This window comes from Aspergillus flavus, chromosome 8 (assembly GCF_009017415.1).
Source record: "Aspergillus flavus chromosome 8, complete sequence".
In the NCBI taxonomy this organism is placed as follows: Eukaryota; Fungi; Ascomycota; class Eurotiomycetes; order Eurotiales; family Aspergillaceae; genus Aspergillus; species Aspergillus flavus.
The window spans coordinates 1,240,121-1,267,016 of record NC_092403.1 but is presented as its reverse complement, the minus strand read 5'-3'; the positions used below and the strand labels follow the sequence as shown (position 1 = coordinate 1,267,016).

The window sequence follows — 26,896 nt, the reverse complement described above, 5'->3', positions numbered from 1 at the left end:
GGTTTCAATCATGTAATATTGGGACAATCCGGAGTCTGCTGCCTCATGCTCAGGATTTGTCAGATTACTAATACTGCGGGGTTATTCAACCTTGTAGGCCCATATATACGTTCCTGACTCTTGCATTTTCCCCAAAAAGTCCTACACTATTCAATTATGTCACCAAGACACATGGAATACATCCACCTCAACCAAATCTTTCAGCACTCCACCAATACCCATAGCTACCAAATCCGGTGGACATCTCTGGGCAATAATGCCTTGCCACCACTGATCTTTGTACACGGTACCCCCTGGTCGTCTTGTGTCTGGTATACCTACGCACGATCATTATCCAGATATTTCCATGTCTACCTCTTCGACAACCCCGGGTTTGGCGAGAGCCCCCTTGGGCAACCACTCCCCGGTAAGGAGGATACCATTACCAAAGAGGACGCATTGGATGCCAATCTAGCGCAACAGTCGGAGGTCTTTGCCGCCCTTTATCACTCCTGGGCTCAGAATTGGAGACATGAAAAGGCCCATGTCATTTCACATGATCATGGGGGGCTGATGACCTTACGTGCTCATATATTGCATAACTGCGAGTATGCCAGTCTGTGTCTCATAAATGTGGTTGCATTGGGACCGTTCGGTCAGCCATTGTTCAAGTTAGTGGCGGAGAATGAAGAGGTATTTAATACGTTGACTGGGCCTGTATTTGAAGGAGTGGTGGAAGCATATATACGAGACGCGGCATATAGTGAGTTGGGGAAGGAGACGATGGAGATGTTGAAGAGGCCGTGGATTAGTACCGAGGAAGGGAGGAAGGCCTTTGTGAGACAGATGGTACAGGCAAATAGTCGCCACACTGATGAGGTTGAGGGGAAATACCCGGAAGTGGGGAAGAGAATGCCGGTGAGAATTATCTGGGGCAAAGAGGATAAGTGGATTCCTGTGGAGACAGCGGACAGACTGAAGGAGAGTCTGAATGCTCAAGATGTGGTATTAATTGAGGACGCGGGGCATCTGGTGATGTATGATCAAGGGGGAAGGCTAGGGGTCGAGCTAGGCTGGTGGCTGGCCTCTTCAACCCAGCAGTAGGATAGGAGGAGTGATATGGTGATAGATAGGAGTCTTTGCCAATTGACAAATAGCCCACCGTTGACCTTTTTCTCCTGTAAAGATTATATCTGAAACTAGAATAGCCTTCCTAAAGGGAGTTTCTAGCTGGACATGGCTAGGCAGAGAAAGTAATAGTATCCGTGGCGATAACGACCTTGCTCAACGCGTATTCCGTTACACCTACAGGTTTAGAACCCGAGGCCTTACTCATTGATATCGACAGGACCGCGGGATCTGTGTCCTAATCCGACGTGATACTTCGGTATATGCAATGCATAGTGCATAGAATAATGACAGGACACATAAAAGACAGGATAAATAACAGCGTCCAGTCGCTTTAAAGATAGTCCAACACTCTCATCACACAACTGTTATCTTACATCGTCTTGCGTATACACCAAAGTCAAGATGTCCGTTGGATTTAGCCACCATGCCAATGCGTAAGCAACCTTTAAGCCGCCATTGGTCGCAAATGGAAATGCTTTCCTTGGGGATATTTTCTCTAGGTATTTCATTCATGATCATCATCCAGTCCCGCGTAGTGCACGTACTAATGTATCAAATCTAGCGACAAGGACAACGCTGAAAAGCCCATCTCGTGTGACTTCTTTCGTCTGGAAAAAGGTTCACCGCTGGTGCACACATATATGTGTGACGAAATGAAGATTATCACCAAGGGAGAGTTCCAGATCTCCGATGAGACAGGACAGACGGTGAGCGCGAAACCGGGGGACGTGTTCTATTTTCCCCGTGGTACTAAAGCTACCTATACAACCGAGTCCTATGGTGTGGGTTTCTATGTATGGTTGTTCCATTCCCGTCGGTCAGATGAATGCTGATGTTTTAGGTCATTCAACGCGCTCGCAAAGCTTAGTGAGCGTTTTCCTCTTTGTCGCGAAGGCTTCCTTGATCCGAGTGAGTCGTAGAATAAGTTGAAGGGTGGATTGGAAAATGTACTCATGTGACCAATCAGGAACAATAATCAATGTTGAACTCAATATGGCCAATCAAAAGTGCTGATATATATCCACAGACATCTGCTTGAGCCCTAAACAGGATCAGGGAATACAACCATTGTCATGACTGAGGGTTTAGATACCTAGATAGGCAATATCAAGGCACCCCTGCAGTCATTTGTTTCTAGATAATATAGCCATCAGACAAAGGTGAAAGGAGTAGGTCACATGCGCCAAGGAAATCCTTAAGGAACTGATAGACACATGCCCGAGACCAAGTTCATGTATACAGTATTTTACCTTGGTCCTTTTCGAAGTTTTAATCACCCGTACAGAGGCGTGCCCGAAAGCATATCTATTGAAAAGCTCACGGGGGCCCAGAGTACTGAGACGCTTAAAAGATCAGACCTCCGTAGGATTACTAGTAACTGCGGCTTGCTCCTCAGTCAACCTAAGTATGTTGCATGCATAACCTACAGTTTGAACTTACTAGGTCACATGGTTTTACCTACGTTTCCAGGACGTGTAGGTGTTGCGTAGGTCAGTGGATCCTGATCGAAACGCGGCCAGATAAGGGGGGGAGGCATGTAAAGGCAGTAGAATATGTTACTTTCGTTCTTCTCCTTTTATCTCCCAGGCCAGCCACAAATCCTATAAAGAATCAGTTGGACTACTCGGACCCACAGATTCCACATTCCCAGTAGTCTTGTCACGTTCATAGATCGAAAGCATTCCGCTGGTAAGGAGTATGCGACTTCACCTAACCTGCCACATTCAATTTAGGGCTGTCTTTTCCTCTTTTAGCTTGACGTGGAATCACCTTGGAAGTTAATGGTATTATCGCTATATGACCTGCACTATGAATATATATATAGTAACGCTGTAGAATATGTGAATATGATAGCATCTGTGTAAGCTTACTAATATAGTGTGAATTATGATATGGCGATTGTCTCATACCCAGTTCCCACGAGCTGTACCCCTCTAGTATTTCTCATGTCAACGCATCTCGAATTCTTAGATTTTGCTCAAGTCAAGTTCCTTTGCAACTTACATTTGGCAAGAACTATGTCAGACACTCTGGGACGCGTGAAGCGAGCCTTCTCCACTCTGACCATACGAGATAAGAAAGAAAAAAAACGAGAGGAGATTGTCAAGACTCTACACGAGATTTACAACTCGCTAAACCCTCTACCTATGACAATCATTTCACCCAGCACACTGGCAAACCTATCGATAGACCTCCACCTCTTCAACCCAGAAGGCCATACTGCTACTACCTTTTTTCGGCCGTTAACAGCAGCTCAGCTAGCTAAATACCCAAAGGATCTAGAATCATATGAGGTGCGTCATCACCAGGAACGCAAATACTCTGATCTGGATAAAGGGGCGGATTGGTACGAAGCATATGGAGGGAGATACACTCTTTGGGATTGGGGGGAAAACATCTGCTACATGCTGGCTTGGGAACTCGGTATCGCGCCCAGGCTAGGAACTGAGAAACCCAGACCGTTGAACAACATCATAAAATGGCGAGGCAGTGAGTAAGTGCTCTCTGTACCCACAACCAATACTGTTCTTTCCGTTCTGTTCATTTTCTTTGCCCAACATCCAGCTAACGCTCTGGCTGTGTTTCTCCTAGGGGTTGGCCTGTTGAAAGTCAGTATCTCCCAATGTCTTCCTCATACAATGAGCACTGGGAACCTCAATACCACTGGCGTCCTTGGCGTGAGGAAGATTCGCATATCAAAATCTGCCAATATCACGGTATCATTGGAAGTGATGGCCAGTTGCTACGAGAGGAACTCCTGGTTATTGTTGGCACTATTTGCACTCAGATGAATAAGGAGAGGTTCAAGAAGCACCTAGTAATTCCTGTATGTCCAGCCCCAACTCATATGCTGTGACTACTGTTACTCTTCTGACAGTGTTTCTGTATAGGTGATGATGTTTTCGTTTATGGGTGAGCGACACGGGAGGATCATCTTGGCTCAATTTGATGGCGATAGTCAAAAGCTTGTGGTACATATGTCGAAACTGTATCGCTTTCTGGCCGAAGACGAGGATTCACTTGCGTTGTTTACACGGTATGCAGCCAGCGTTGTCGAGCCATCCGGCAATATGGAAGCGCTGCACGGATAGGTTGAGATGATAATGGAATAGTGGTTGGTGGTTTCCAGGCTTCGGTGACTCGACTTCAGATTGTCTTTGCTTCACAAGAGCGGCAATTGTACTTTGTATTTTGTTTGGGGTGTTCCTTCTCTTCCAGCTGAAGAGTCCTGCGTTAATATTTTATCTTGCAGAAGCGTCCAGCGAAGGCTGTCCAGATCGCCACGAGTTAGCAGTAGTAACAATAATATTGCAGTGTTTTGTCTGTTAAGTCAAACTGACCCAAGAAACTTCCCTTTGCATCTGATGCAAAGCCTAGTTATACTAGCTTTTCTAGATTTCTCTGGTATATTATGTCATAATTGCTGCCAAGCTTTATTATGTCACTCCTAAAATCATAAGTGAGTATTAAATCAAAGGATCAAATACGGTGGAGAAATTCAGTGAAGGCTGATAATGGAGGAAAGGCTGGCATATGTACAAAATTATGACCGTGACTGATATTCTACACAAGGATAGCAAGGCAAGGATACAGATCCAGCAATCGATTAACCTGTATACCAGCCTTTCTATCCTGGGTATGACCTATTGTCTATCTAGAATCGTTGACATGATCCGTTGTCTTCATACGGCGGGCGAGCGTAATTGCTTCATGGGACACTCCAAAGGAGCGAACACCATTGTATTCTCTCCAGATGGCAAAACCTTATTCTCCGCATAGGGAGACCACACAATCATCATCTGGGACATTAAGGCAAAGCAGCAGCTTCATGTCCTCCAGGGTCATACAAACCATGTCGTCTCGGTCGATATTTCACCAGACGGCAAACAGATTGTTTCTGTAGGCTTTGACAAGACAATAAGAGCGTAGGATGTGGCCACTGGCGCCTCACGAATAGTTGGTCAACATGCCGGTTTTGCCTTTTGCGTTAGATATTCTCCCGATGGCAAGTCAATCGCCACTACATCTGATGATCGTACTATCAGGATCTGGAACCCCTACCCTGACCTTCTTAGTCCTAGTGATTCAATGCTGCATTACATTTGACATACTGCATGGACCACTAGCCTATAAAGTGAAACTGAGAAAAGGAGAACATCGATCTTCGACTATGAGTGATCGTTGCCTTCTAGGGCTATGGCCTAACTCGGCGAGATTTGCATTTATGGTTACTCTCCATTCACGTCCCTCCGAACTATATACGTACTAGTTATATATGGTTAATATCTCATGTCTCGATGCTGAAGGCCTACCGTAGAGATTCTCTGATTTGCTCTCTATTTAACGTGCCATATGAGGGTAGGAGACTGGCTAATGTTGGATTCTCTGGCCTATGTTCGAAATTCGTCACACAAAGACTCCGCCGTTTTCTCTACATAAAAATGGGGTTTTTTTTAGGGGATACCCGTGGAGAGCTTGAACCATAATTGCCATATAAATATTTAACCCTTCACCGGGGTTCTTCGGTGATGTCGTAACACTAGTACCAGTCAACAGATACTTTGGCGGGACAAGTAATGGTTATATGCTTAACTAAGACAAGCGGTATGGAAGAGATACCTTGGAGATGCCACCGACATAGATACTATTTTTTCCATCTTCAAATGGAGCTATGACCAAGTCATTGCCACCCGGTACGAAGAGACCCCCACATCAATGCCGCTGATATCCGTGCGGCTTGGCCACTCAACACATCTCCGTACCCGAGCTGGTGTGAAACAATAGTCAACATGGCTCCCAGCAACCAGGACAGGGCAGTTGCTAGTCGCGGCAAGACGTATAAACGCGGGTACCTGGCCTGTATTAGTTGCCGCGCTCGCAAGGTCCGATGTGTTCTCGGTGATAAGCCACCGTGTGCTAAATGCGAGCGGGAACACCGCGAATGTGTGTTTGAGGCGAGCAGAAAGGCGGGGAAACGCCGACAGGCTCCAAGATGGTCACTGGCACAAGGCCATAGCTCAGAGAGCCCGAAAGGACAGAGGATCCAAGGGCAACCATCGGAAACTTGGCATCAGTATAGAGATAGGTCACCAAGGGTGATATCGAGTGTCGCGTCCGAGCCGGACGCACATCATGTAACTGATTCTGACGCCAATGATAATCCATCCCTTTCTGGTCGGGTTATGTCTACAATTTTGGCGCGGCCCAGCGATGCGTTGGATGTGCTTTTCGATGCTGCTCGCCCTGGTGTAGGTGAATCGCCATCCTCCCCGGCGAGGGACCGAGACAAGACCCAAACGGTCGTCTCTGCAAGTGGGCTAGTTTCGGTCTCCGGTCTGTCGCATCCTAGCGAAGACGTTCTCGACCTGTGGGACAGGTGCCGATTTGTACGGCAAGGATGGTTCACGGCACAAGAAGCCGTAACGTATATAGACCTGTATGTCTGTTCGCTATGAGTGCCTTGTCCAGTTGACAGATGTAGACGGATGAGCTGACGGACACAGGTTTTACAAATACCTGGCACCACTGTCACCGGTTCCGACAGTGGCATATTCTGATCATAGGAACCATGAGCAGCTGATAGTTGAGGAACCCATGCTCTGCTGCACATTGTTAATGATAGCTTCACGGTACTTTGTTTTACCGGGAGCAGGTGGAATCTCTCGGAGCCATTTTATTCACCACCGGCTGTGGCAGTACTGTGAACTCTTAATCCGCCGTATTATGTTCGGACAGGAAAAGTACTCGACTGCGAAAACCAGGATCGTGGGCTCAATTGAAAGCCTTATATTGATTTCGGATTGGAATCCGCGGTCCGTTCATTTCCCACCTGAGACAGAAGGCTGGGATGGCGAGCTCATCTCACCGGCATACGACCGCCGCAATCGGCTTCAGACCGATGAGGATGTTCCACTTATTAGATGGCGTGAGGATGTCTTTGAACCGGCAAAGCGATCGGAGCGCATGTCGTGGATGCTGCTTGGAGCAGCAGTCACTTTGGGCTACGAGCTGGGCGTATTCTCTGACGGGTATATCAATACGCCCCTGTTGGCCAATGCTCAGGCGGTTCGAGTATATCGAGCCCGGAAGTTGCTCTATACGTATGTCACTCAGATGGCAGTTAGGATGGGCTGCCCGTCTCCTCTCCCCGATAGCATCCTGTTTGTTGCAGACGCATCGCAAGCGAATATAACCGAACCTACGAATAGAAAATGGGAAGGATATATGAATTCATGGACAGAATTGACTCATCTGATGAAAACAGCGTCGGCCATGTTCTTCCAGTCAATCGCGCATGTAAAACAGCAACTATTGTCCGGCCACTACAGTACTCTACTACAACATTATGCATCGTCTTTGACTAAGTGGCATGATGAATTCTATCACTCAACGGGTATGTCCACCTTCTCCGTCGGAGGCTTCAATGTCTATATTAATAGATAATGAGTCAGATACGATAAAAACCCTTAGACCATTGTTGTTGATCGAATATCACCACCTCAGAGCCTACACCAGTGCTCTCGCCATTCAGGCCGTGGTGGAACGGGCTGTTACAAGGGGGGTTAGCTGGATTGGCGAAACCAGTCGCGAATCAGTTGATGCATGCCTTCTGCCCCACGACCAAGATTTCATTCGTGATGTTATTCTGAGTAGTAGTAAAGTTCTAGAAATTGCCACTCATATGGCAGCCGACGGCATGCTACGATACGCGCCTTTACGCACTCTTGTGTGTGTCACCTCTTCATCGGTCTATCTCCTCAAGGCCATAAGCCTTGGGGTGCACCATACTGATTTACAGGCCTCTCTCCATACGTTGGATCAATGCATCGTTGCGTTGCGGTCCTCCGGTACTGACGATATGGACTTCTCATTGAGATACGCGAGGTTAATAGAGAAGCACGTCGATCGGTTTCGGGCGAACTTTGTCTCTGACCGTGTCGCGACCATGCATCCAGATCACCAGCGCTATCATCTACAAACACCAGAGCCATTAACCTCAACACAGCCGGATGGCCGGCCCCATATGCACAGTGCATCCAGCAGTTACCCAGGCCAGCAGTCCAGCGATGCTTTCGCTACACCACCGATGAATTCATGGTGGGCCCAGCCGTTTGATCCGAATATTGCCCCTTTCAATTTCAACGGCGAGGGCGTCTCTATAGGATTTGAGTTGGATTCGCTCGATTTCTTGTTAAATTTGCCGCAGGTTGGAGGTGAATGAAAGCTGTATTTTGTAGCTAATATAGCGATCAGAATTAAATATGTTGTGGATGGGCATTTCCTTCGCGGATAGTAGCGGTCGTAGCTCCTCTGCGGCATCTCCCATACCGCGCTTATCCGAACCCAAATCCGAACAGTTCGGGAAGAACAACGACAATGTCACCATGTAATTGCTCTAGATAGCAATAAATTGGTTGTCGTGTGCTCCGAGATCGGAGTTAATCAGTTTCCTACTTTTGTACATTTAAATGGTGACATCGTATCACTTCCACTGTTTTATCTCAGTCATCCAGTGAAGATATATATACACACGGTCCTACCATTCCTCATACCCCAGGCATATAACCACGGAACCTGAACAACCGAACACAGAAACAAACTCACAGCAATGTCAAAATCAATCGTCAACACAAACCCGTACCCCTTCCACTTCGACGCCAGCACACCAGTACAAACAAACACCAATGGCAAGACACAAGACCTATCAGTCATCATCCCAAACAGCCGGGGAAAGATCCCTTCCCTCCAAGCCTCCCGGCTCCGAAGCATGGTTCTCGAAGCACACAATGATCCAAGCAAAATCGTCGCCCACGTTTGCAGCTACGACGCTTTGAGCTCCAAGTTGTGCGAAGAAGCGGGATTTCCTATCGTATTCCTTGCGGGATACGCAATGGCATCGGCCTTTGCACTGCCGGATACCGGATACATTGCCTTCCAGGAGGTGGCGGCCAAGGTTCAGGAGGTCGTGAGGGCGACTAGTGTGCCTGTTCTTGTCGATGGTGATACGGGGTATGGTGGACCAATGAATGTGAGGAGGACGGTTGAGGGGTATGTATCTGTCTTCTAAACTGTTCATTGCGTGTATGGTCGGGTGCTGACGGATTGGTATAGGTTTGCACGAGCTGGAGCTGCTGGAATCATGATTGAGGATCAAACATGGCCAAAACGTGAGTTCAGTTCCCCCATAAAATAGTTTTTTTTTCATGAAAAGGGATAATGAAACTAACAATTTGTAGGCTGCGGCCACACAAAAGGAAAAGCCGTTGTCTCCCGAAGCGAAGCCTACGCCCGCTGGCGCGCAGCCGTCGACGCCCGTAACGAAGGCCTCGATATCTGGATTATGGCCCGAACTGATAGTCTCATTCACGGCTACGATGAAGCCCTGGAAAGAGCTCGGGAAGCTATCAAGATTGGTGTTGACTGTGTATTCGTCGAAGCGCTCCCCGACCGTGAAACCATGTTACGTCTGCGGAAGGACCTTGACTTCCCTGTCTTTGCCAACATTATTGAAGGCGGGAAGACAGAGAACCTCTCTGCTAAGGACTTGGCTGAGCTGGGATACTCTGCCGTTGCGTATCCCTGGACCTTGGTCGCGGCTAAATTGAAGAGTATCCGGGAGACACTGGAGGCTATTAAGGGGTCATTCTTGGTAGGAAAGCCACCCACGGTTTTGTCGTATGAAGAGGTCTGTGAAGGTGTCGGATTCAATAGGTACTATGAGATGGAGGAGAAGTATCAGTACGATGGGTCGACAACTGGGAGTAATGGATACCAGTGGGCTTGATCCATGAGTTACCTTCTAGGAGTGTTTGAGTGATTAGCAATGATATAATAACACTTGCATACCATAGTACCTGTTGTATAGGGGGCCATTATTACACAGCTAGGTAAAGAAACACTCATTTGAGAAATATATACAAGTCCAGTCTACTGTTGAGGATGGACGCTCGCAATACTTGCATTCCAGGTCCTCCTTACTGACCGTTGAAGTTAGATGAACTAGAAAAGCTATTCTATGTTTCTGAGAATTAAGTTTTCCAAAGGATTGTTGGTTTCTTTACGCTCGCGTGAGGGAAGCATATGCAAAGCGAAATCAATGATTGAGCGGAGATAGTCATTCTGTGGCCCAATTTGACTCTACTAGGACCGGATGGGTAGTATACATGGTGTATGTTAGCGGAAGGCCATCTTCTAATGGACGATTCTATCACTGCTCGCCGACCGCAACGACAGGCTGGGTCGAGCAGTGTATAACACCGCCAGCCAACGGGAGGCCACGGACGGGTACCTGTGTGACCTTATGTTCAGGGCACAGCTTCTGCAACGTGGAAACAGCCTCTGCATCTTTAACTGGATCCCCAAATTGAGGGAGAATGAGACCGCCATTGACAAAGTAGAAGTTGACATAATTCGTTGCAGGATCAGGATAAGATAAGTCTCCAAATATAGTGGGATCCGGCTCCTCCACGATATGTACCTCAAATCGACGCCCCTTTGCATCGACCTCCCGGTCCAAAATATCTCGGATCTCGTTGTGCACATCCTGCCAAGGCTGCGGTACACTGGGATGTGGCTTGGAGAGGACTACCACACCCGGTCGAACAAAGTTCAGCTCGGCGTCTGCATGGACATCTGTGACATCAAGATCTCGCCTGCCGGGGAACCAGATGATCTTCTCCACGCCCAACAGTCGTTGCAGTTCCTCTTCGATCTCAGCACGAGAGAGGCCCGGGTTGCGGTTCTCGTTCAAGATGCTGCTCTCCGTCGCGAGGAGCGTGCCATCACCATCCAGAACTAATGCGCCACCTTCCAAGCAAATCTTGGACTCGACCTGAACTACTGGGGCTGGAGAGGTGTCATTGCCGATGACTTGTTGAGCAAAGGTCGCATTCTCTCTGACTTGCTCAGGTCCCATCACGGGCCAGTCTAGCCCATCTGTAGCTCGGTAATGATCGCCGATGTCGTCCTTCTTGCCCCATTCACTGAACCGAAAGTTAACAGCAAAGCGATCTTTGGCATGCGCGCCAGTTCCATAGACATAGACGGGACCGGTGTCGCGGACCCACAAATGATTTGTGCTGAACGGAATGATATTGATGTTTGAATCTGTGCCGTTGAAAATGGGGATACTTTTGCTAACCAAGTCTCGTGCTCTCGAAACATCTTCTGGACGCGTGTACAGACGCACTGGCTCAAAGGCAGAGATCGCAGAGGCTAGACTGGCGATCTCCTTGCACGCGTCCTCATAGTAGTTTGCAGCGATTGAGATCTTTGAAGGGAATCCCAGGATCGTCGCGACGTGACGAGCAGTCTCTGCCGGGGCAACATATCTGCGCAGCAGGTTGGCCATGGTTTCAAAGGGTTTGAAGCATGTGTATGAAGATAGAGTGAGGTCTTGATAAAATGTGGGGTGGTTAGGGTGCGGCAGAACCCGTGTCTTCCGTGTGGCACGTGAATCTTACTAGAACCCGGCTTTCGACAGGGAAGGTAATGGATGGTTCAGGGTCCTGGGCGTATTAAAGGAAATTATTCACTTTTGGCTTCTGGGGAGCTGTAGGATATATACTGTTAAATATTCATTCTCATAGCCCGATAGTGAGGGGGCTTAGATCCGCTCGGCACCTCTTGCCCAGTGGAAAATATATAACCTAATAGAAAGTTATCGCCCCACTTGATGTCTTAACACAAATACACAATGAGAGGGGAAGCAATGAGATTACCGTTGACTCACTTCCTCTCCATAAGTCTCCAAGACGGATTGCTCCATGTTTCATATCAAGACCTTGCTAACTCGATAAGCGAAGGCGCAGTAGTTTCATTCAAACTGGTATTTTAGGTTCAAACATAAATATTACAGAATTATAGTGAGGATCTAAATTCTCGAACAATAATGGTCATTGCAAGCAGTCGATTACTCTGTAACGATGCCATTTTGAAGGAAGCCTGGGCACTTGTTAGCAATAGGGAACGACTACTAGTTTAGCTAAAATAAATAGGAATATATTTGTGTGGGTCGGTCTCATATAGTCTGACCAACCATTCGTGTCTGTCGGAGAGTCTTGCCTCCATCAGGATAACTAAAACAAGGATGCTAATAACTAGCGTACTATTAATATGTGTCTAGGCAACTCCGTTCGGTCTCCAGTTCATGCAAGATAACAGTAGCCTTAAACGAGCATTGGCAAAGTATGATAACGACAAGAGAACTATTTTCATACATATACTGCAAATCGACTGTCCTTCCCCTCACGCCACAGGATATGATTGGAACATACTGTCTTTCCAGTGCTCTAAGTGCACTGCAACGCATCTACCAGAAATCAGTATATATGCTCTGTCACAAGGGACCTTAGTCTCCTCTCAACTTCTCGTGCATTTGCCAATTGAATAGGATCAGCAATGAGCATTCGACCACTCGTTTACGATAAACATGTCCTTTCGATCCATGATCTTCAATATGAGGCAAGCAGGAAACTGCCCAAGGTGTACCGCGAGTACTACATTTATGGAGCCACAGATATGATTAGGTAGGTTTTTACTAACCGAAAGAGTGCGATTATCTGTAGAAGTAGTAATCTATCTAGTCCGCTAGAAGATCCGCCCCGTGTCCTTGTAAAGATCCTGCTATAGACACTTCCGCAGAGCTCTTTGGATGCAAAGTCAAATTCCCACTGGGATTCTCACCAACCGCATTGCATAAGCTCGCTCATCTAAATGCGCTCTAATCTATAACCCACCTAACCGCTATCTCACCTAGTCTAACGTTCTTAGATAGGCGACTCCTGCGTCACTCACGTGATCATAGCACGTAAGTCATGAAATACTACGGCGACACCATCCCTCAGCAGATTGTCTGTTTCGCTCTCTTCCACCAGGGAAGGCTTTCTCCCGTTTCATCTGGAGTAACCTGCTCCATTTCCATAAATCGCCTGCCAGTGTCTAGATCAATCTGCCGGAGGGGGACTCCAAGCCACCACTGCCGATTCCACACTTTCCAGAAGATCATTAGAACGAGGCCCATAAATCCAGCGAGATATTGCTGGAAGAAATTGAATGCGCTTGGGGGGTCCCCACCCGGTGCCTATTGATAGACAGGTCAGCATTTTCTTTGTCACAGGGTACGGGGGAGAGAGTGCTTGATTCAGTATAGGTCCAACTCACATAAAGCGCGGAATAAAACATCGCAACAAGAGCAATAGCGGAAAGAAAAGCTCCAATAGAGCTTCCCACGGTTCCCAGGGTGGACTTCCATGGAATTTCGTCCGTGCTGCGATTCTGGGCCTTTAGAGCCAGACGAAACCGGATGTGGGCCATGTTGATACTCAGGTTCATCATTACAGTTGACACGCCAGCAATAGAAAGCAGCCAGTTGAATATAGTTAGACCGGAAGACGCGAACTGGAGGTATGCTAGGAAGCCGAAGAGCACCTGGAGAGCGATTGGGGCTAGAGGGCGACCGGCCTTATCGATATAGGCGAAAAATGACGGGGCGCCTCCATCGGCGGCTAGGGCTTGTAGCGTTCTTGTAGAGGCGAATGTTGAAGAATTGGCCACACTCAGACTGGAAATCAGGACGACTGCGTTGATAATTGACGGCAGGACGTGGATGCCAGCATCTTGAATGGCCAGGACAAAGGGACTGGCATTTGCGCTGACTCCAGCGGAACTCGCTGCGTCACCTGAGCCGAGCAGCTGGGGGCTATTGTGTGGAACGTTGAGACCGACGATGAGGAGGTTCACAATGTAGAATATGGTCACGCGCCACAGGACCTGCTTCGTGGCCGTGGGAAGGGTTTTCTGGGGATGCTTTGTCTCTGCCGCTGCGAGACCGACGAGTTCTGTACCACTAAAAGCTACTGCCTTGACACGGTCAGTTCTCATATATAAATGGAGGCTGTGCCACTTACCGCATTCACAAATACCGCGCAGAACCCTTTGAACCCGTTTGCAAAGGCGCCCGGATCACGCCAATATTTTCCACCAATATATCCTTGAGGACTGCCAGGGACGCCACCGGTATTGATAATGATCCCCAGAATGATCAGCCCTATACATGCTATCACCTTGATTATGGAAAGTACAAATTCCACTGCAGAAATGTGTCAGTTCAAGTGTCCCTTTCTGTGAAAGGAGCAGGACTGACCCTCGCCGTAACCGCGCACTCCAAAGACTTGAATTATGACCAGCACAATTAGGAAGATACTAACGAATATTGCGGGATTCAAGTCCGAGTTCCAGTATTCGATTGTTAAACTGGCTGCAGTAATTTCAAAGGGTCTGTAATTGAATCTGTTAGTCCCGGTTACAAACAATCATGAGGTTGTAAAGCACACAAAGTGACAAGCCAGCCGAGGGAATACGCCCAACCGATCGCAAAGCCCCTATGCAAGTTAGACCTGTTAGCGATGACAAGGCTAAGTGGGTAAAATATGAGCCTAGGACTGACCAACAAGGATCTATGAACCGAGTGCTATATTGATAGAAAGCTCCATTAATCGGATACATAATGGCTAGTTCCCCGAGAGACATAATTGTGCACAGCAGCAGAACTCCCACAATAAGATAACCTATCAGGACAGAAGCAGGGCCACCGTTTGCAAGCGCTTCACCTGAGCCGACAAACAGACCTGCGCCAATTGCTCCGCCCTAGTAAGTGGTAGCTCATCGTTAGTGAGGTTTGATCCTTGCGCACTATCCGCAATCGAGAAATTGGATTTCTATTCTTCGTGTGGATGTCTTCATCTCATGCTGGGATCAATGACGCGGATAACATTGACTCACCATCGCGATCATCTGAATGTGTCGGCCTTCGAGGGCCCTCTTAAGTGTATTGCCATTTGCTTCCTCAACATCCCCGGCCAGGGCATCGGGAGTGTTCGTTGGATTCTTAGCATCATTGCCTTCTTTGGCCTCTTGATCAAAGCTAGCCATAGTGAAACCATATGCTTCACAACTATGTACAATTGTGAGATGATTGATGTAAGGTGTCAAGTACGCCTAGAGCGGAATCCATTGACTACGAGGTGGGCCACGTTCAAATATACATACGGATGGATGTGGAGCTATAGAGAGGTATACATGTCACTCGATTGGATGGCAATGGAACAGGGCTAGACGTAGATCTTGGAGACTTTTCTCAAGCACTCTCATCATTACCCAATATCTATTTCATGTGCGCACTGCGAAAGATATTCAAACGTATTTCGTCCCCACATCGCCTAGGCTACCTAAATAAGAAGCCCGTTATCATATCCACAGCTACAGGATCCGGGGAAAACCTGTACGAGCTTTTAACCATAAATTCGGGCAGTTGTCCAATTTCTGCTCCCCCACATACTCCGCTCAGTTTTCCGGGTTATCCCTCCGCAACCAGTATGCTAACTGCCAATTTGAAATCATAGATTTTCTAGACAACCAGAGTTGCTTATTTGCTTCAGTCCAATATTGAATGGATCTTTCATTATGTTCGCAATCTTATCAGTGCAATGCTTGCTCGTCCTGACTACTACTAGTATGGATACTAGTATGGACATGGGCCGGGGCAACAGATCGGAAGTGGATTGCCGGTTGGCAGACTCGTATACCTGGTTTCTAGCATTCTTACTGTAATTTACGGAGAGTACCGGCCGCACTCGGTGAAGGTAAGAAGCCCTTTGCAACCCCGCGTCTTGCATATCGGTTCTCCACTGTTCTTTCAGACTAGGGCAATGCCATCACGTTACCTATATCCAATTCAATGCGTATCATAGTGCACATAGGTGCTCTGTAGACACAAAGCCTGCCATTTGATGTTACTGGTGTACAAGACCAGAACCCTATACAGATGTTTTCTTCAGCTCATCTCCAGCTGGAGGGAGATAGACGCATTGGGAACAGTGTTTACACTTTCTACAGGTTTAAGGCAAGCTCACCACGCTCAGACCATAAACTCATCGTAAGCTTAATCGCGCCTCCACGCTTATCTAGCATCTTCAAGGCAAACCTTGACGTTGAACAGACCTGATTCTCGTATTTTACCCCGCATGAGTCCCACACCTGTACTCATGATGCTCACCGGGCCGGTTACCTACCGGTTGTAGATCCTCTGGTCCCTGGTGGTTTACTGGTTTTACTGTACTTCCTCGTCTTGGCGCCGGATGGGCCCCACAAAGGTCGCAATCTCCTTCCCTCCACGTTCATAGCGTCCTTCCATGGAGACCAATTGAACCATCCGGATTTTTCTCTCTAGACTGGATTAAGGCACTGCGCAGAGATGAATAAAGTTCCCCTCCCGGTTGCACCCAGCGGGTAAGACCAAGATCTCCTTCCCCGCGTCCGCCAATCCACGAAATCCGCGCCCAAAACTGGTCAACCCCGCAAGCAAGGTTTCAACACTCTTGGCTACATTCTTCCGCACGCAAAATTACAATGGCCGCGTCTAGCCGGACGTTCCTCGCCTACCAGCACGATTGGAACCTTCTTTCGCTCGACACACCCGTCACAACAGTATATCGCTTCAACGAACTGGAAGATCCCAACCGCCAGCTCTTTCCCGCGGGAAACGATGATGACCATGTCGTCGCCACTGAAAAGACAATCTTCCATCCTCAAGGGGGCGGCCAGCCCTCCGACGTGGGCACAATGACAGGACCCGCAGGAACCACGTTTACGGTGACGGCCGTCCGCATGGATGCGACCGGACAAGGCCAAGTCTTGCACCTCGGCCGATTCGGTGATGGTTCATGTTCTGCATTTTCGAAAGGCGAGACAGTCCGACAAGAAGTCGATGCTGAGAAGCGCCTGCTACATTCGCGGCTTCATACGGCAGGCCACGTCCTTGGTGCTGCTGTGAGACATCTCCTGGAGAAGGAGGTCCAGGACTTTGATGAATTAAAGGCTTCTCACGCTCCGGGCTCGGCATCCTGTGAATTTCAAGGTCTAATCGAAGGAAAATGGAAAGAGCCGATTCAGAAACGGGTAGATCAATATATCGCCGACAAGCGAGAGGTTCGGGTTGAGTGGTGGGATGAAACCATGTTTCGGGAAAAGGGTCTGGAAAGATTGATTCCCGACCGTAGCCTCATGCCGGGAGAGAAGTTCCGCGTGGTGAACATTGTTGGGGCCGAGGTTTATCCCTGTGGAGGGACGCATGTCGATACTACGGATTTGTGTGGACCGACTAGCGTTACGAAGATCTCGAGGAAGTCGGGGAAGTCTCGTGTTAGCTATGCTGTGAATTAATTGGAGATCGTGGCATGAAATTCCATTCCCCCAATTCCTGTATCTCCCAATGCGTTTTTCGCTATATGGGCGCTTTTCTAAGAGTACAGAGAGGAACTGTAATGTGGTAGTGGATCAAACTGTCTCAGAAACTATCGCTGCATTGTAGGGTGCGTGTGGTCACATGCTTATATCCAAAAATGTAGGTTCGTTTGCGAGAAACAGAATCCACCAACGCATCACCCCGTGACCCTTTAGTGACCTTCTCTGCTTGTGGTCTACCCCGAAATAACTAGTTGATCAAGATCGGGTCCTAATCATTGTCATTGACTTAACTATGCATGGGTGCAGAAAGAGGAAAGAAACTTACCCCATCCTTCCTCATACGCACTGAAAGTGATCGTGTTTGTATCGCCCTTTTCCAATGTGGTATGAAGAGTCGAGGTGAACGGCGTATTACCACTTCCGGAGGGCAAAAACGCCAGTACATGAGATTGGCCATTGACGGTGACATTTGCGTAGCGCTGTGAGTTGTTTCCGTTGGCATATTGGACACGGATAGTGGTATCTGTTGACGCATCGCTGGCCACATTGTTGACCACAATCGTTCCATCATCAGGGCCACCAATGTACCCGACAGACTTCCCGCCAGAGCAGCCGCTGCAGGAAATAATCTTGGCACCGTTAGAAAGGGTACTGTCAGATGACTCGGCCTCGTAGCTGGTTCCATCCCCGGCGGCGGACCAGGTTCCGTCAAGTGGCAGCACCCACGCCGTTTCGTTGTTCTGTGCAGATACAGACATTGTTAGACTCGTAGGATATATCGGAAGACTATCAGAGCCGTGGAAGCTTTCATACCAGAGTCGCGGTGGTTCCTTCAATTGTCAACGGGAGCCAAATATAAGTTGATCTCATGAGATTTGCAGAGTCCCAGCGATCTCCCATATACCTGAGAATGTTAGCAATCCAATTCTCATAATATATTCGTTGAAAAGCCCTCACACTACGGAACCGCCGACCCGCAGGACGAAAGTCGTTTGAGACTCAAATGTGTTGGCTCCACTTGGGGCAAAGTCGGTCCAGTTAGTCCAGGGCCCACTAAGGCTTGTTGCAGTAACATATTTATTATCGTTGTTTGCTGCCCAACTAATTAGCCTGTCTGAATATATCGTGTTGAGTGACACTTAATGACATACACCATCCTATATTACCCGTTAGTCAACAATTGGGGTCTCTAGCAAATAAGGGAGACGGAAGGAAGACCTGTCAACTGAGACCCAAACAGGAAGTATACTCCGTCCTGTTTGTATAGAGCTGGGGCCTCCACGTGTTCTGGAAACAGATGAGTCGTTTCAGTGACGTTGGTGAAGTCATCCGTCAATGTGTTGATTCTCAGGCCATTGGGACGCTGATAGCGTTGAGTTACATTGACCCGCATTATGCATGGATTTGATTCTGTCACTCACATCCTCAGTCAAAAGATATCCCGTGCCATCGTCATCTTTATAAAGACCCATATCTCGCGATTGATACCCAAGAGGTCGGAAGGAACCCCTTGATACGTATTCATCAGTCCAAGGATACATAGCGAGCTGCGGAAACGCGAGCTTACAGATATTCATATGCACCACAAACACTGGAAGACGTCGCAACACCGGTCTTTGCCTCGCCGTAATCACTGCTATCGATGTGCATCCACAAGACATATTTGGATGTCGCGTCATTGTAGATCACCTTTGGGCGCTCGACGATGCGATCGGGGCCTAGGTCTCCACTGCTCTGACGAGAAAGGAGTTCTCCAACAAATGTCCACTCTACCAAATTCTGTCGGAGGGAGGATTAGATGGAAAGTCAATTGCTTCGGGAATGCCTTTTCAGTGGGAACCCACCTTGCTCGAGTAGCAATTGACTGACTGAAAGGAGCTCCCATCTAGCTTGTTCTCGCCAATCCAGTAGTATGTCGAATCGACTTCGATAATACCTTATTTGGCATATTGCTTCAGTGAAGACTCGAGAACAGTCAAATAAATTATATGCACCATACCTCCACCATGCGCCTGAACATGCTGGTTGGTGCCGGCCGCGGTCCACGTAGCACCAGGAACCTGTGTTTAATTTAGTATCGGACCAATACTAATTCGTCAGCAACAGGATCCTCACAATTTGCAGGGCTGCCGCAGCTACAGCTGCCTGGCCTAGGCTAGCAATCAAGCCAAGAATCATAGTTTTGACGATATCTCTCCCCATGTATCTTCCGACAGAACAAGCCCAGCGATCTGGTTGGGGGTGCGCTTCAATGAACTATTTAAGCGTGATGTGTCCAGATAAGATAAAGGTCGAGACATGACTGAGGGGTTGTGCTGCAATCTATCATGCATGGTCTAACTGATGCATCACGGTCCATCAATATCGGAATTACCCGAAATCCTGCCGAGTCGGGTACGGAGCGGACTCCGTTAATTTTGCCGAAGCCGACCATAACAAGCAGGTTTCAATATAACCGCAGTCTTCGCCCAGTTAGAACGGAATTCCAGATTGCATGATGCTAGCCAGTTTCTTAGATGGCGTAAGCAATATTCATGAGGACTTCTTCAAGTGGCTTAGTATACAAAGCTTCTTTTTCTTTCATACATTAAGGCAGTCCGGTCGAAAGGGCACATATAGTGTTAAAGACTACCACCAAGCTCGGTAGCTCTGGCATTCCCTTCTTGTCTTATGTTGTTACTTTTGCCCCCCTCATATCAGATAAGGCTTAAATATATATAGGACAACGGAAAGGTAGGACAAGGTCAATTGTTAAAACAAGGAACAATCAGTGGTATCACTACACTGTCAGACCCAAGCTGGACAATATTTATGCTCTTTATTATGTCTCATTAAAAACGTCCCAAGGAGTCCAGCAGCCCAAGACAAAAACGGTAGTCTGTCCTGCTGACATATCGCGTGTTATAATGTGTCTAGGGCAATTCTAGACGGACTTGAGATATACACCAAACCTCACTACTGACTTCTACATGACGGATTTCCTCCTCCATCTCCTCATCCTATTGTTTAATCCTCACGCTGGTTTAAGTGAATCTCCTGCTCCGAGCTACCGGAAATACCGAGAGATCGGCAGAATCCTTTATGCAGCCTGCTTACTCTCGGTTTAATGCACCCCGAAGGCCAAGACCAGTCGGATAGTAATGGACAAGTCTCTGTGCAGCAAAGCCGATGATCGACAGTCAACATAGATTGTTCCCCAGATTCCCCGCACTACTGAGTCAGTGCCACTGATACCCCACACTCTTCATGCAGGGAAGTCGGCAAATTCTGCCGCCCCTTAGGCAGCCGTCAAATGTGATTAGAATGAGGAATTGTCATGAATCGTGAGAGGACAGCAATTGGCTCACCGTTAATCGGAAAAGTGCCCGGAGGATACCCTGAGCGTGAAGACTATGGATTTGCTGCAGCTAGATGACCGAGGCCTTTGACTGAGGCCCTCGGTGCTCGGGTGAATACCAAGCGTGGATCTGAGGATGTCGTTCCTTTCAGAATGTCCTCTGTGGAATATTTGAATACAAATTTCGCCAATTATCATAATACCCACCTCGAACTTTCCACTCACCAGAAAGCCCGATGTGGAGGCTGATCTGAACCAACTCTTTTTGCGTTTTAAATCCAGGGATGGCGGTCTCGATATCTCAGATATCATTCGAGCACCACCGCGAAGCGCTGGGCATTGCCGAGTCTAAACCTCGCATTTCTTGGCGATTCGAGGGTATTGCGCCGAACTGGACACAGGCGGGATATGATATCGAGATACTCCGAAACGGCGTACCGCAAGTTTACTCTGTTAATTCGTCCGACTCTATTCTCGTCCCATGGCCAGACACTGCTCTTGGGACAGCCGAGGAGGCTAGAGTCCGAGCACGAGCCCATGGAAACCAAGACCAATCTTCTACGCCATGGTCTGACTGGGCGTCAGTTGAGCCAGGGCTATTAAACGATAAGGACTGGGGTAGCGCAGTTCCAATTGCTGCTGACCGCGAGACCGAGGTGAATGGACCTAAGCGACCGATATACTTTAGGAAGTCCTTCGGGGTGGACCAAAACGTGAAGTCCGCCCGACTGTATATCACTGCACTCGGAGTGTATGAGGCGGAGATCAACGGACAAAGAGTGGGCGACCGTGTTATGGCACCTGGATGGCAATCGTACGATAATCGACATGTCTACGATACCTACGATGTGACGGACCTTATCAAGCAAGGTCACAACGGAATCGGCGCTACCGTCGGAGAGGGCTGGTTCTCTGGTAACCTTGGCTTTAGTGGAGGGCATAGAAATAACTATGGAGACACGATTGGTCTTCTGTCCTTGCTTGTCGTTACCCTGGAAGATGGAACCAAACTCGAGGTCCCGACCGATGCGTCTTGGCAGGCAAATATCGGGCCGACGGTGTCTTCTGAAATCTATAACGGAGAGACATACGACTCACGACTTGAGGCCAAGATAGCTGGATGGTCGTCGGGTTCGTTCAATGGTACCAATTGGCTCGCGGTCAAGCAGTTGCCCTCGCTGAAAGGGAAGTTAACTCCCCCAGACGGCCCGCCAGTCAGGAGGGTGGAGGAGGTTAAGCCTCAAAATATCTTCAAGTCGCCGTCCAATAAGACTATCATCGATTTTGGTCAGAATGTAGCCGGCTGGCTTAGGGTTTCGGTATCCGGTCCGAGAGGTACAAACATCACCTTCCATCATGCTGAAGTCCTGGAAAACGGCGAGCTTGCGCTTCGCCCACTGCGCTTTGCCAAAGCCATTGATACGTTTATTCTAAACGGCAATGGTGTCCAAACGTGGGAGCCACGGTTCACTACCCACGGGTTTCGGTATGCACAGGTGGACGGCTGGCCGGAGGCATCGACACCATTGAACGGAGATTCTATTAGAGCAATTGTCGTTCACAGTGACATGGAACGTACAGGCTGGTTCGAATGCTCCCACGCACTGCTTAATAAATTCCACCAGAATGTCATATGGTCTATGAGGGGCAATTTCATTTCGATCCCGACGGATTGCCCGCAACGCGATGAGCGGTTAGGATGGACCGGAGATGCACACGCCTTTGGGCCTACTGCTGACTATCTCTACAATACTGCTGGATTTTGGCGAGGCTGGCACCGTGACGTTTGGTCCGAGATGCAAATAAACGGGTCAATGAGCGTACCACCGTATGTTCCTATCATCCCGCCGAACACAGACTCGAAGCAGGGAGCTGCGGCAGTATGGGGCGACGTTACTGTTGGTGGGCCGTTCAACCATTATCAGGCTTACGGTGACCTAGATATGCTGGAAGAGCAATACTCACAAGCCCAAGGTTGGATAGATACTGGAATTCCACGTGAAGATACTGGTCTTTGGGATCGAGACAGCTTTCAGTATGGAGATTGGTTGGACCCGAAGGCACCAGCAGACAACCCAGGTGATGCCACTACGGCCACGCATCTTGTTGCCGACGCCTACTTAGTGCGAATGACTGAGCTTCTTACCAATATCTCCACTGCCCTCGGCCACAGCGACTTGGCGAACAAGTACAGTGAACAGCACACCAGCTTGGTTGATGAATTCCGCAAAGCATGGCTGAAGGACGGTGCGATGGCAAACCGGACGCAAACAGCTTATGCTCTGGGGTTGCACTTTGGCCTGTTCACAACCGAAGAGGAGCGATCCGCTGCGGGCGATACCTTGCGCAGTCTAATTGCCGACAATGACTATCTTGTTGGCACAGGCTTCGCGGGAACTCCACCTCTGGGATTTGCTTTGGCCGAAATTGGCGCCACAGACGACTTCTACCGCATGCTGCTGCAAACAAAGGTGCCTTCCTGGTTATATCAAGTAGTTCAAAATGGAACTACAACGTGGGAACGCTGGGACAGCCTTTTGCAAAATGGTAGTGTCAACCCTGGTGAGATGACAAGTTTCAACCACTATGCCTTTGGCTCCGTTGCCGATTGGATGCATCAGGTTATTGGTGGCCTTGCTCCTGCCGAGCCAGGTTGGAAAAAGATTAAAATCGCACCTGTGCCAGGAGGTAATATCACCAGTGCCAACTCGCGCTTTATCAGTCCTTACGGAGAGGTCAGTGCCAAGTGGGAGCTGAATGGGGATAGCTTCGACCTAGAAGTCACCGTTCCGCCAAACACCAATGCCGTCATTACATTGCCATACGGTAATGTGACGAAAGAGGTTGGATCGGGGCAATATAAGTTCAATGCGTCGAGGGAGTAATCCTACGGGTGTTAAGAAATGAATGATTGCCAACGGCATCTTGGTCATCTACGTTTGCACTGGTTTTTCCCAGCTGAGAGTTTGTGAATATGTATTGTCCAAATGGTGAAAACTTATAACGTAACTGTCCTTCACCATCCCTGTCACGAATAACTATTTCTATCTACATCGATTGCGCTAGAAGAGATGCCTGGGTCCTATAATGACATCGCCCCCGAGCTTCACAACAGATCCTAGGCAAAGATTCCATTACCACCCGGACGCTCAGCTAGCGATCAGTCCCGCAACGTTGTGAAGGCAGGTTCGGAGGTGACAACCTGTAGCTTCACTTAATAATTTTAAATTGCAGGGTGATACAGTGATTGTCCAATAGTGACTTCTGCAATCTGTATGCCTCTTGATGGGCCCTTTAAAGAGGCTAAGTTAAATGTTGAGATATTATATAGCTTTCTTCCACCATGATGGAATACTTGGGTCAGTAAAAGGCAGGTTCTTATTTAGTTCTAGGCAAACAGGGTCGAGGGTCTCTCTGAAGGAAACGAAAGATGGCTCGGGGCATACTTTCTGCCTTGCAGTTTCAGCAGAAATGCCTCCAGCGCATGGCTAATGTGTCCTATACTGCAGTATAATTAAACAACGATATGTTGAAGGATCAAGTCCGTTCATGTCTACCCATATGCTGGTAGACTGAAGAGGTATAGAGTATGCAAGGCTTCGTATCACTGGCTCTAGTAATTATAGCTTTGTTCAATCAATATAAGCAGTCCTAGAAATTGTAAATAAATCACTATAAATAAACTACTCCTGCGCGGAGCGATGGTTTAACACCTCGTGTGACAGCATAAATTCCCGTTTTCGTTGTAGTGTTTCTACTTTCCGGTATAGCACGCACATATCTCACGCCTGTCCTTCGAGCGGAAGAGTGCCTGAAAAGAGGGCTTTGAAGTAGTCATCCATCCAATTGAAATCATTCACGGGACCATCGCTCGCGGTGGGATCCTCAGCAGGGTCATTCTGACTGTCATTACTGGAGCTTTCATCCTTGTGCCCTATTCCAGGGATAGTTGGGAGCTTCGAAGCTATATCCTTGGCTGTCTCTACCGCGTTATCCACAAGCTTCTTCCACTCACTTTCATCCTCTGACCTTGCAGTGTCCTTTAGGGCTTGCTCAGCCAGTTTAAAGCTCATGTCAGGGCCGACCTCATCCAGGGTCACTTTGTCAGGAACGACCTCTACGTCGACCTGGTCTTCAAGGCGGTGATCATTGTCTTTGACGTCGCCATCTCCAACAGCCTCCGTATCAGCCTCCAGGATGACAATTTGGTCTTCCGGTCTCCCAGGGTCGAGGGCCTGACCAAGCCCATCGGCAGACTCGCCCACCAAGGCTTTTAGTTCGTTGATAATAAGAGCCTCCGATCCCAGGTCATCCTGTTTGCTGCCGGTGTCCGAGACCAAAGCTGCCACCCTCATGCCAGTGGCATGAGAACCGGAAAGAAATTTAGGACCGAGAGCTGTCTTCTCCCATCCGTCTGGAAGGTATTCCCGAGTCTCCTTAGCACTATCTTTGATAGCCTCCAGGAGCTTCAGCTGCAGATCCACTCCGGGACAGAGGTTCCTCCAGGTATCGACGAACGAGTCCGGATCAGCAATAGCCGTCCAGATCAACGGGAACGCAATAGCCGCGATGGGCCCAACACCAGGAATAAAGCCAACAGCGATAGTCAAGGAGTTCTTTACGAAGTTCTCTAGCCAGTCCTGCTTTTGAGGGGCAGGCTTCCATTGGATACTCAGGCCAAAGTTGGCTCCAGCAACCTTGGCCCAGTCAAAGTCTGTGCCGTCATCGTAGCTTCGCTCCACCCTAGGGCTTGCCACCATATCGCTTTCCAGAATAATAATATTCTTGGAGGTGAAGGCATTTTGGGCACGTAGCTGGCGAGGCAGTGAGAGAAGATTTACCAGACCGTTGATATTGAACCCCACGGTCAAGTTGCTCCAATCCTGCAGGCCGACCGTCTTCTTCAATGTGACAGGCTTCCAGAATGTCTTCGGGTTTTTCGCATTACCAGTGTGATGGAACATGTTAACCGTACCATCCGCTGTAGCGAAGTTGACATGCACAAAGGTGCAAAGCTCCGGATGGTCCTCGGACGCTTGGTGTGCTACCGGGATGTAAATGCCTCGAATATTTGTCAGGCGCTATAGAATTATGAAGTGAGTGGAGCAGTTAGTATTGGCAACATATGGCTTGGAGCAAATGTACTGACATCAATGAACACCCAGCCTTCCTGCCTCTTGGGCATCGGCATGATCATGAACCAGGACTGGGAGGCAGATGTTAGTCGATTATACTAGCTGACTTAGGCGGAACGTGTGAGATTAACCTCCATAGCAGCACCTTTCATCTGGGCCTGAAGTCGGTCGGCATTAGTGCAAAGATTATGCTGCACCCGGCGCTGCTTTCCCTTGGAGTAATGTGAGCCATACACAAAGGGCAGCTGTGACCAGCTTCCTATGTAAGGACCGTTCGTCTTGTACATCATCGGTGGTGGCGTCCATGTACTCAGGTCATTCAGGTGGTATGTGGAACGCGGGTGTTTATGGGTTTTGCGTGCAGCATCTCCCGTATGAGTTGGCACGTTCCAGATGAACTCAAGAAGGAAGTGACCATAGAAATGGTCCGCACGATCGGCTTGATAGAAGCTCTTGTTACTGGAGTTCAAGGCGGAACGCTTGAAGAAGCACTCGCCTTCGGGGTACGCCAGAGCCATGTTTCCGAGTCGGACTTCGATAAAGAGATGATAATCTGAAGATGGAATGATAACCTCGCTAGTGTTGTGCTAGAGCTTCCTATTGAATTTCAATTGAGCGCTTGGATGGAAGGGCAGTACGGATTGAAGGCCGCCTTTATACTACTCCGAGTCGCATCTCCAAGGATATTTGCTCTTACTGCAGACGTAGTTACTCACTCCTTCCCTGTTTATCTCGATATTAATGCTGCAGTTTTAACCCGCAGCACATTACTACCTGATCCATGCCATTAATGCAATATCTTCATCGAGTATAATTCGTCAATACAACGTCGAACCCGGATTCCAGTACACAACTTATGGTGAAATGTCGCTATGCTGATGTTATCGCATCTAACCCCTCTTCATGCTAGTAGAACCGCATAGAGGTCCCTCTCTACCGAGACGTATAATTGGCTGTCACTTCATACTATCCGCGCCATCCTGGAAATACATATCAGGTTTAAAGACACTGGAAGCTATTGACCCACCAGGTGGCGACAGACACATAATCAGGCCGCGGTATGTTGTCG

General features: G+C 48.4%; 12 protein-coding genes across 12 annotated transcripts; 8 read left to right on the top strand and 4 right to left on the bottom strand.

The window, feature by feature from the left end:
- Nucleotides 1–54: 54 nt before the first annotated feature.
- F9C07_2173983 (putative hydrolases or acyltransferase) lies at nucleotides 55–1,244 on the top strand. The gene has a single exon (XM_041287551.2). The coding sequence runs from the start codon at nucleotides 157–159 to the stop codon at nucleotides 1,081–1,083; it is 927 nt and encodes a 308-aa protein (XP_041151337.1). The 5' UTR covers nucleotides 55–156; the 3' UTR covers nucleotides 1,084–1,244.
- A 268-nt stretch (nucleotides 1,245–1,512) lies between these two features.
- F9C07_12623 (uncharacterized protein) lies at nucleotides 1,513–1,943 on the top strand (the record flags this gene model as incomplete). Its single annotated transcript, XM_071507866.1, has 2 exons — nucleotides 1,513–1,544; nucleotides 1,673–1,943. 2 exons carry the CDS (start codon nucleotides 1,513–1,515, stop codon nucleotides 1,941–1,943), a joined length of 303 nt encoding a protein of 100 aa, XP_071367324.1.
- A 984-nt stretch (nucleotides 1,944–2,927) lies between these two features.
- Nucleotides 2,928–4,395, top strand: F9C07_2287266 (uncharacterized protein). The gene is made up of 3 exons (XM_041295406.2): nucleotides 2,928–3,604; nucleotides 3,703–3,937; nucleotides 4,002–4,395. The coding sequence occupies exons 1-3, from the start codon at nucleotides 3,003–3,005 to the stop codon at nucleotides 4,200–4,202; spliced, it is 1,038 nt and encodes a 345-aa protein (XP_041151338.2). The 5' UTR covers nucleotides 2,928–3,002; the 3' UTR covers nucleotides 4,203–4,395.
- A 1,372-nt stretch (nucleotides 4,396–5,767) lies between these two features.
- F9C07_1933987 (C6 transcription factor) lies at nucleotides 5,768–8,526 on the top strand. The gene is made up of 3 exons (XM_071508503.1): nucleotides 5,768–6,547; nucleotides 6,615–7,504; nucleotides 7,563–8,526. Exons 1-3 carry the CDS (start codon nucleotides 5,901–5,903, stop codon nucleotides 8,330–8,332), a joined length of 2,307 nt encoding a protein of 768 aa, XP_071367323.1. The 5' UTR covers nucleotides 5,768–5,900; the 3' UTR covers nucleotides 8,333–8,526.
- A 193-nt stretch (nucleotides 8,527–8,719) lies between these two features.
- F9C07_12618 (putative isocitrate lyase/malate synthase) lies at nucleotides 8,720–9,895 on the top strand (the record flags this gene model as incomplete). Its single annotated transcript, XM_041295407.2, has 3 exons — nucleotides 8,720–9,159; nucleotides 9,223–9,278; nucleotides 9,348–9,895. The coding sequence occupies 3 exons, from the start codon at nucleotides 8,720–8,722 to the stop codon at nucleotides 9,893–9,895; spliced, it is 1,044 nt and encodes a 347-aa protein (XP_041151339.2).
- A 423-nt stretch (nucleotides 9,896–10,318) lies between these two features.
- F9C07_12617 (peptidylarginine deiminase) lies at nucleotides 10,319–11,461 on the bottom strand (the record flags this gene model as incomplete). The annotated part of the gene is made up of 1 exon (XM_041287559.1): nucleotides 10,319–11,461. The coding sequence occupies one exon, from the start codon at nucleotides 11,459–11,461 to the stop codon at nucleotides 10,319–10,321; it is 1,143 nt and encodes a 380-aa protein (XP_041151340.1).
- Nucleotides 11,462–12,510: 1,049 nt separating this feature from the next.
- On the top strand, nucleotides 12,511–12,811 carry F9C07_12616 (uncharacterized protein; the record flags this gene model as incomplete). Its single annotated transcript, XM_071507864.1, has 2 exons — nucleotides 12,511–12,638; nucleotides 12,754–12,811. 2 exons carry the CDS (start codon nucleotides 12,511–12,513, stop codon nucleotides 12,809–12,811), a joined length of 186 nt encoding a protein of 61 aa, XP_071367322.1.
- Nucleotides 12,812–12,952: 141 nt separating this feature from the next.
- On the bottom strand, nucleotides 12,953–15,042 carry F9C07_12615 (putative amino acid transporter; the record flags this gene model as incomplete). The annotated part of the gene is made up of 7 exons (XM_041295398.1): nucleotides 12,953–13,192; nucleotides 13,273–13,971; nucleotides 14,019–14,200; nucleotides 14,255–14,388; nucleotides 14,445–14,492; nucleotides 14,558–14,757; nucleotides 14,893–15,042. The coding sequence occupies 7 exons, from the start codon at nucleotides 15,040–15,042 to the stop codon at nucleotides 12,953–12,955; spliced, it is 1,653 nt and encodes a 550-aa protein (XP_041151341.1).
- A 1,476-nt stretch (nucleotides 15,043–16,518) lies between these two features.
- F9C07_12614 (putative alanyl-tRNA synthetase) lies at nucleotides 16,519–17,331 on the top strand (the record flags this gene model as incomplete). The annotated part of the gene is made up of 1 exon (XM_041287552.1): nucleotides 16,519–17,331. One exon carries the CDS (start codon nucleotides 16,519–16,521, stop codon nucleotides 17,329–17,331), a length of 813 nt encoding a protein of 270 aa, XP_041151342.1.
- A 157-nt stretch (nucleotides 17,332–17,488) lies between these two features.
- Nucleotides 17,489–19,804, bottom strand: F9C07_1933755 (glycosyl hydrolase family 43 protein). The gene is made up of 10 exons (XM_071508502.1): nucleotides 19,471–19,804; nucleotides 19,355–19,415; nucleotides 19,200–19,291; nucleotides 18,923–19,134; nucleotides 18,777–18,864; nucleotides 18,574–18,718; nucleotides 18,507–18,512; nucleotides 18,313–18,448; nucleotides 18,169–18,259; nucleotides 17,489–18,095 (listed from the first exon to the last, which is right to left on the bottom strand). The coding sequence occupies exons 1-10, from the start codon at nucleotides 19,555–19,557 to the stop codon at nucleotides 17,646–17,648; spliced, it is 1,368 nt and encodes a 455-aa protein (XP_071367321.1). The 5' UTR covers nucleotides 19,558–19,804; the 3' UTR covers nucleotides 17,489–17,645.
- Nucleotides 19,805–19,822: 18 nt separating this feature from the next.
- F9C07_2287259 (alfa-L-rhamnosidase) lies at nucleotides 19,823–24,288 on the top strand. Its single transcript, XM_041287553.2, has one exon. The coding sequence runs from the start codon at nucleotides 20,977–20,979 to the stop codon at nucleotides 23,575–23,577; it is 2,601 nt and encodes an 866-aa protein (XP_041151344.1). The 5' UTR covers nucleotides 19,823–20,976; the 3' UTR covers nucleotides 23,578–24,288.
- F9C07_2173970 (uncharacterized protein) lies at nucleotides 24,289–26,538 on the bottom strand. The gene is made up of 3 exons (XM_041295400.2): nucleotides 25,959–26,538; nucleotides 25,842–25,898; nucleotides 24,289–25,773 (listed from the first exon to the last, which is right to left on the bottom strand). Exons 1-3 carry the CDS (start codon nucleotides 26,343–26,345, stop codon nucleotides 24,475–24,477), a joined length of 1,743 nt encoding a protein of 580 aa, XP_041151345.1. The 5' UTR covers nucleotides 26,346–26,538; the 3' UTR covers nucleotides 24,289–24,474.
- Between the last annotated feature and the right edge of the window lie 358 nt (nucleotides 26,539–26,896).

What these genes read in the sequence shown, in the direction of transcription:
- F9C07_1933987 (XM_071508503.1), top strand. Translation starts at nt 5,901, where the DNA reads ATGGCTCCCAGCAACCAGGACAGGGCAGTTGCTAGTCGCGGCAAGACG. An exon ending in GCCGTAACGTATATAGACCT is followed by an intron (nt 6,548 to 6,614) that starts GTATGTCTGTTC and finishes TGACGGACACAG; the next exon opens with GTTTTACAAATACCTGGCAC. An exon ending in TGAATTCTATCACTCAACGG is followed by an intron (nt 7,505 to 7,562) that starts GTATGTCCACCT and finishes ATAATGAGTCAG; the next exon opens with ATACGATAAAAACCCTTAGA.
- F9C07_2287259 (XM_041287553.2), top strand. Translation starts at nt 20,977, where the DNA reads ATGGCGGTCTCGATATCTCAGATATCATTCGAGCACCACCGCGAAGCG.
- F9C07_2287266 (XM_041295406.2), top strand. Translation starts at nt 3,003, where the DNA reads ATGGCGATTGTCTCATACCCAGTTCCCACGAGCTGTACCCCTCTAGTA. An exon ending in ATAAAATGGCGAGGCAGTGA is followed by an intron (nt 3,605 to 3,702) that starts GTAAGTGCTCTC and finishes TGTTTCTCCTAG; the next exon opens with GGGTTGGCCTGTTGAAAGTC. An exon ending in AGAAGCACCTAGTAATTCCT is followed by an intron (nt 3,938 to 4,001) that starts GTATGTCCAGCC and finishes GTTTCTGTATAG; the next exon opens with GTGATGATGTTTTCGTTTAT.
- F9C07_2173983 (XM_041287551.2), top strand. Translation starts at nt 157, where the DNA reads ATGTCACCAAGACACATGGAATACATCCACCTCAACCAAATCTTTCAG.
- F9C07_2173970 (XM_041295400.2), bottom strand. Translation starts at nt 26,345, where the DNA reads ATGGCTCTGGCGTACCCCGAAGGCGAGTGCTTCTTCAAGCGTTCCGCC. An exon ending in TGAAAGGTGCTGCTATGGAG is followed by an intron (nt 25,899 to 25,958) that starts GTTAATCTCACA and finishes TCTGCCTCCCAG; the next exon opens with TCCTGGTTCATGATCATGCC. An exon ending in AAGGCTGGGTGTTCATTGAT is followed by an intron (nt 25,774 to 25,841) that starts GTCAGTACATTT and finishes ATAATTCTATAG; the next exon opens with CGCCTGACAAATATTCGAGG.
- F9C07_1933755 (XM_071508502.1), bottom strand. Translation starts at nt 19,557, where the DNA reads ATGGGGAGAGATATCGTCAAAACTATGATTCTTGGCTTGATTGCTAGC. An exon ending in TCAATTGCTACTCGAGCAAG is followed by an intron (nt 19,135 to 19,199) that starts GTGGGTTCCCAC and finishes TCCCTCCGACAG; the next exon opens with AATTTGGTAGAGTGGACATT. An exon ending in CGGGTCGGCGGTTCCGTAGT is followed by an intron (nt 18,260 to 18,312) that starts GTGAGGGCTTTT and finishes TAACATTCTCAG; the next exon opens with GTATATGGGAGATCGCTGGG.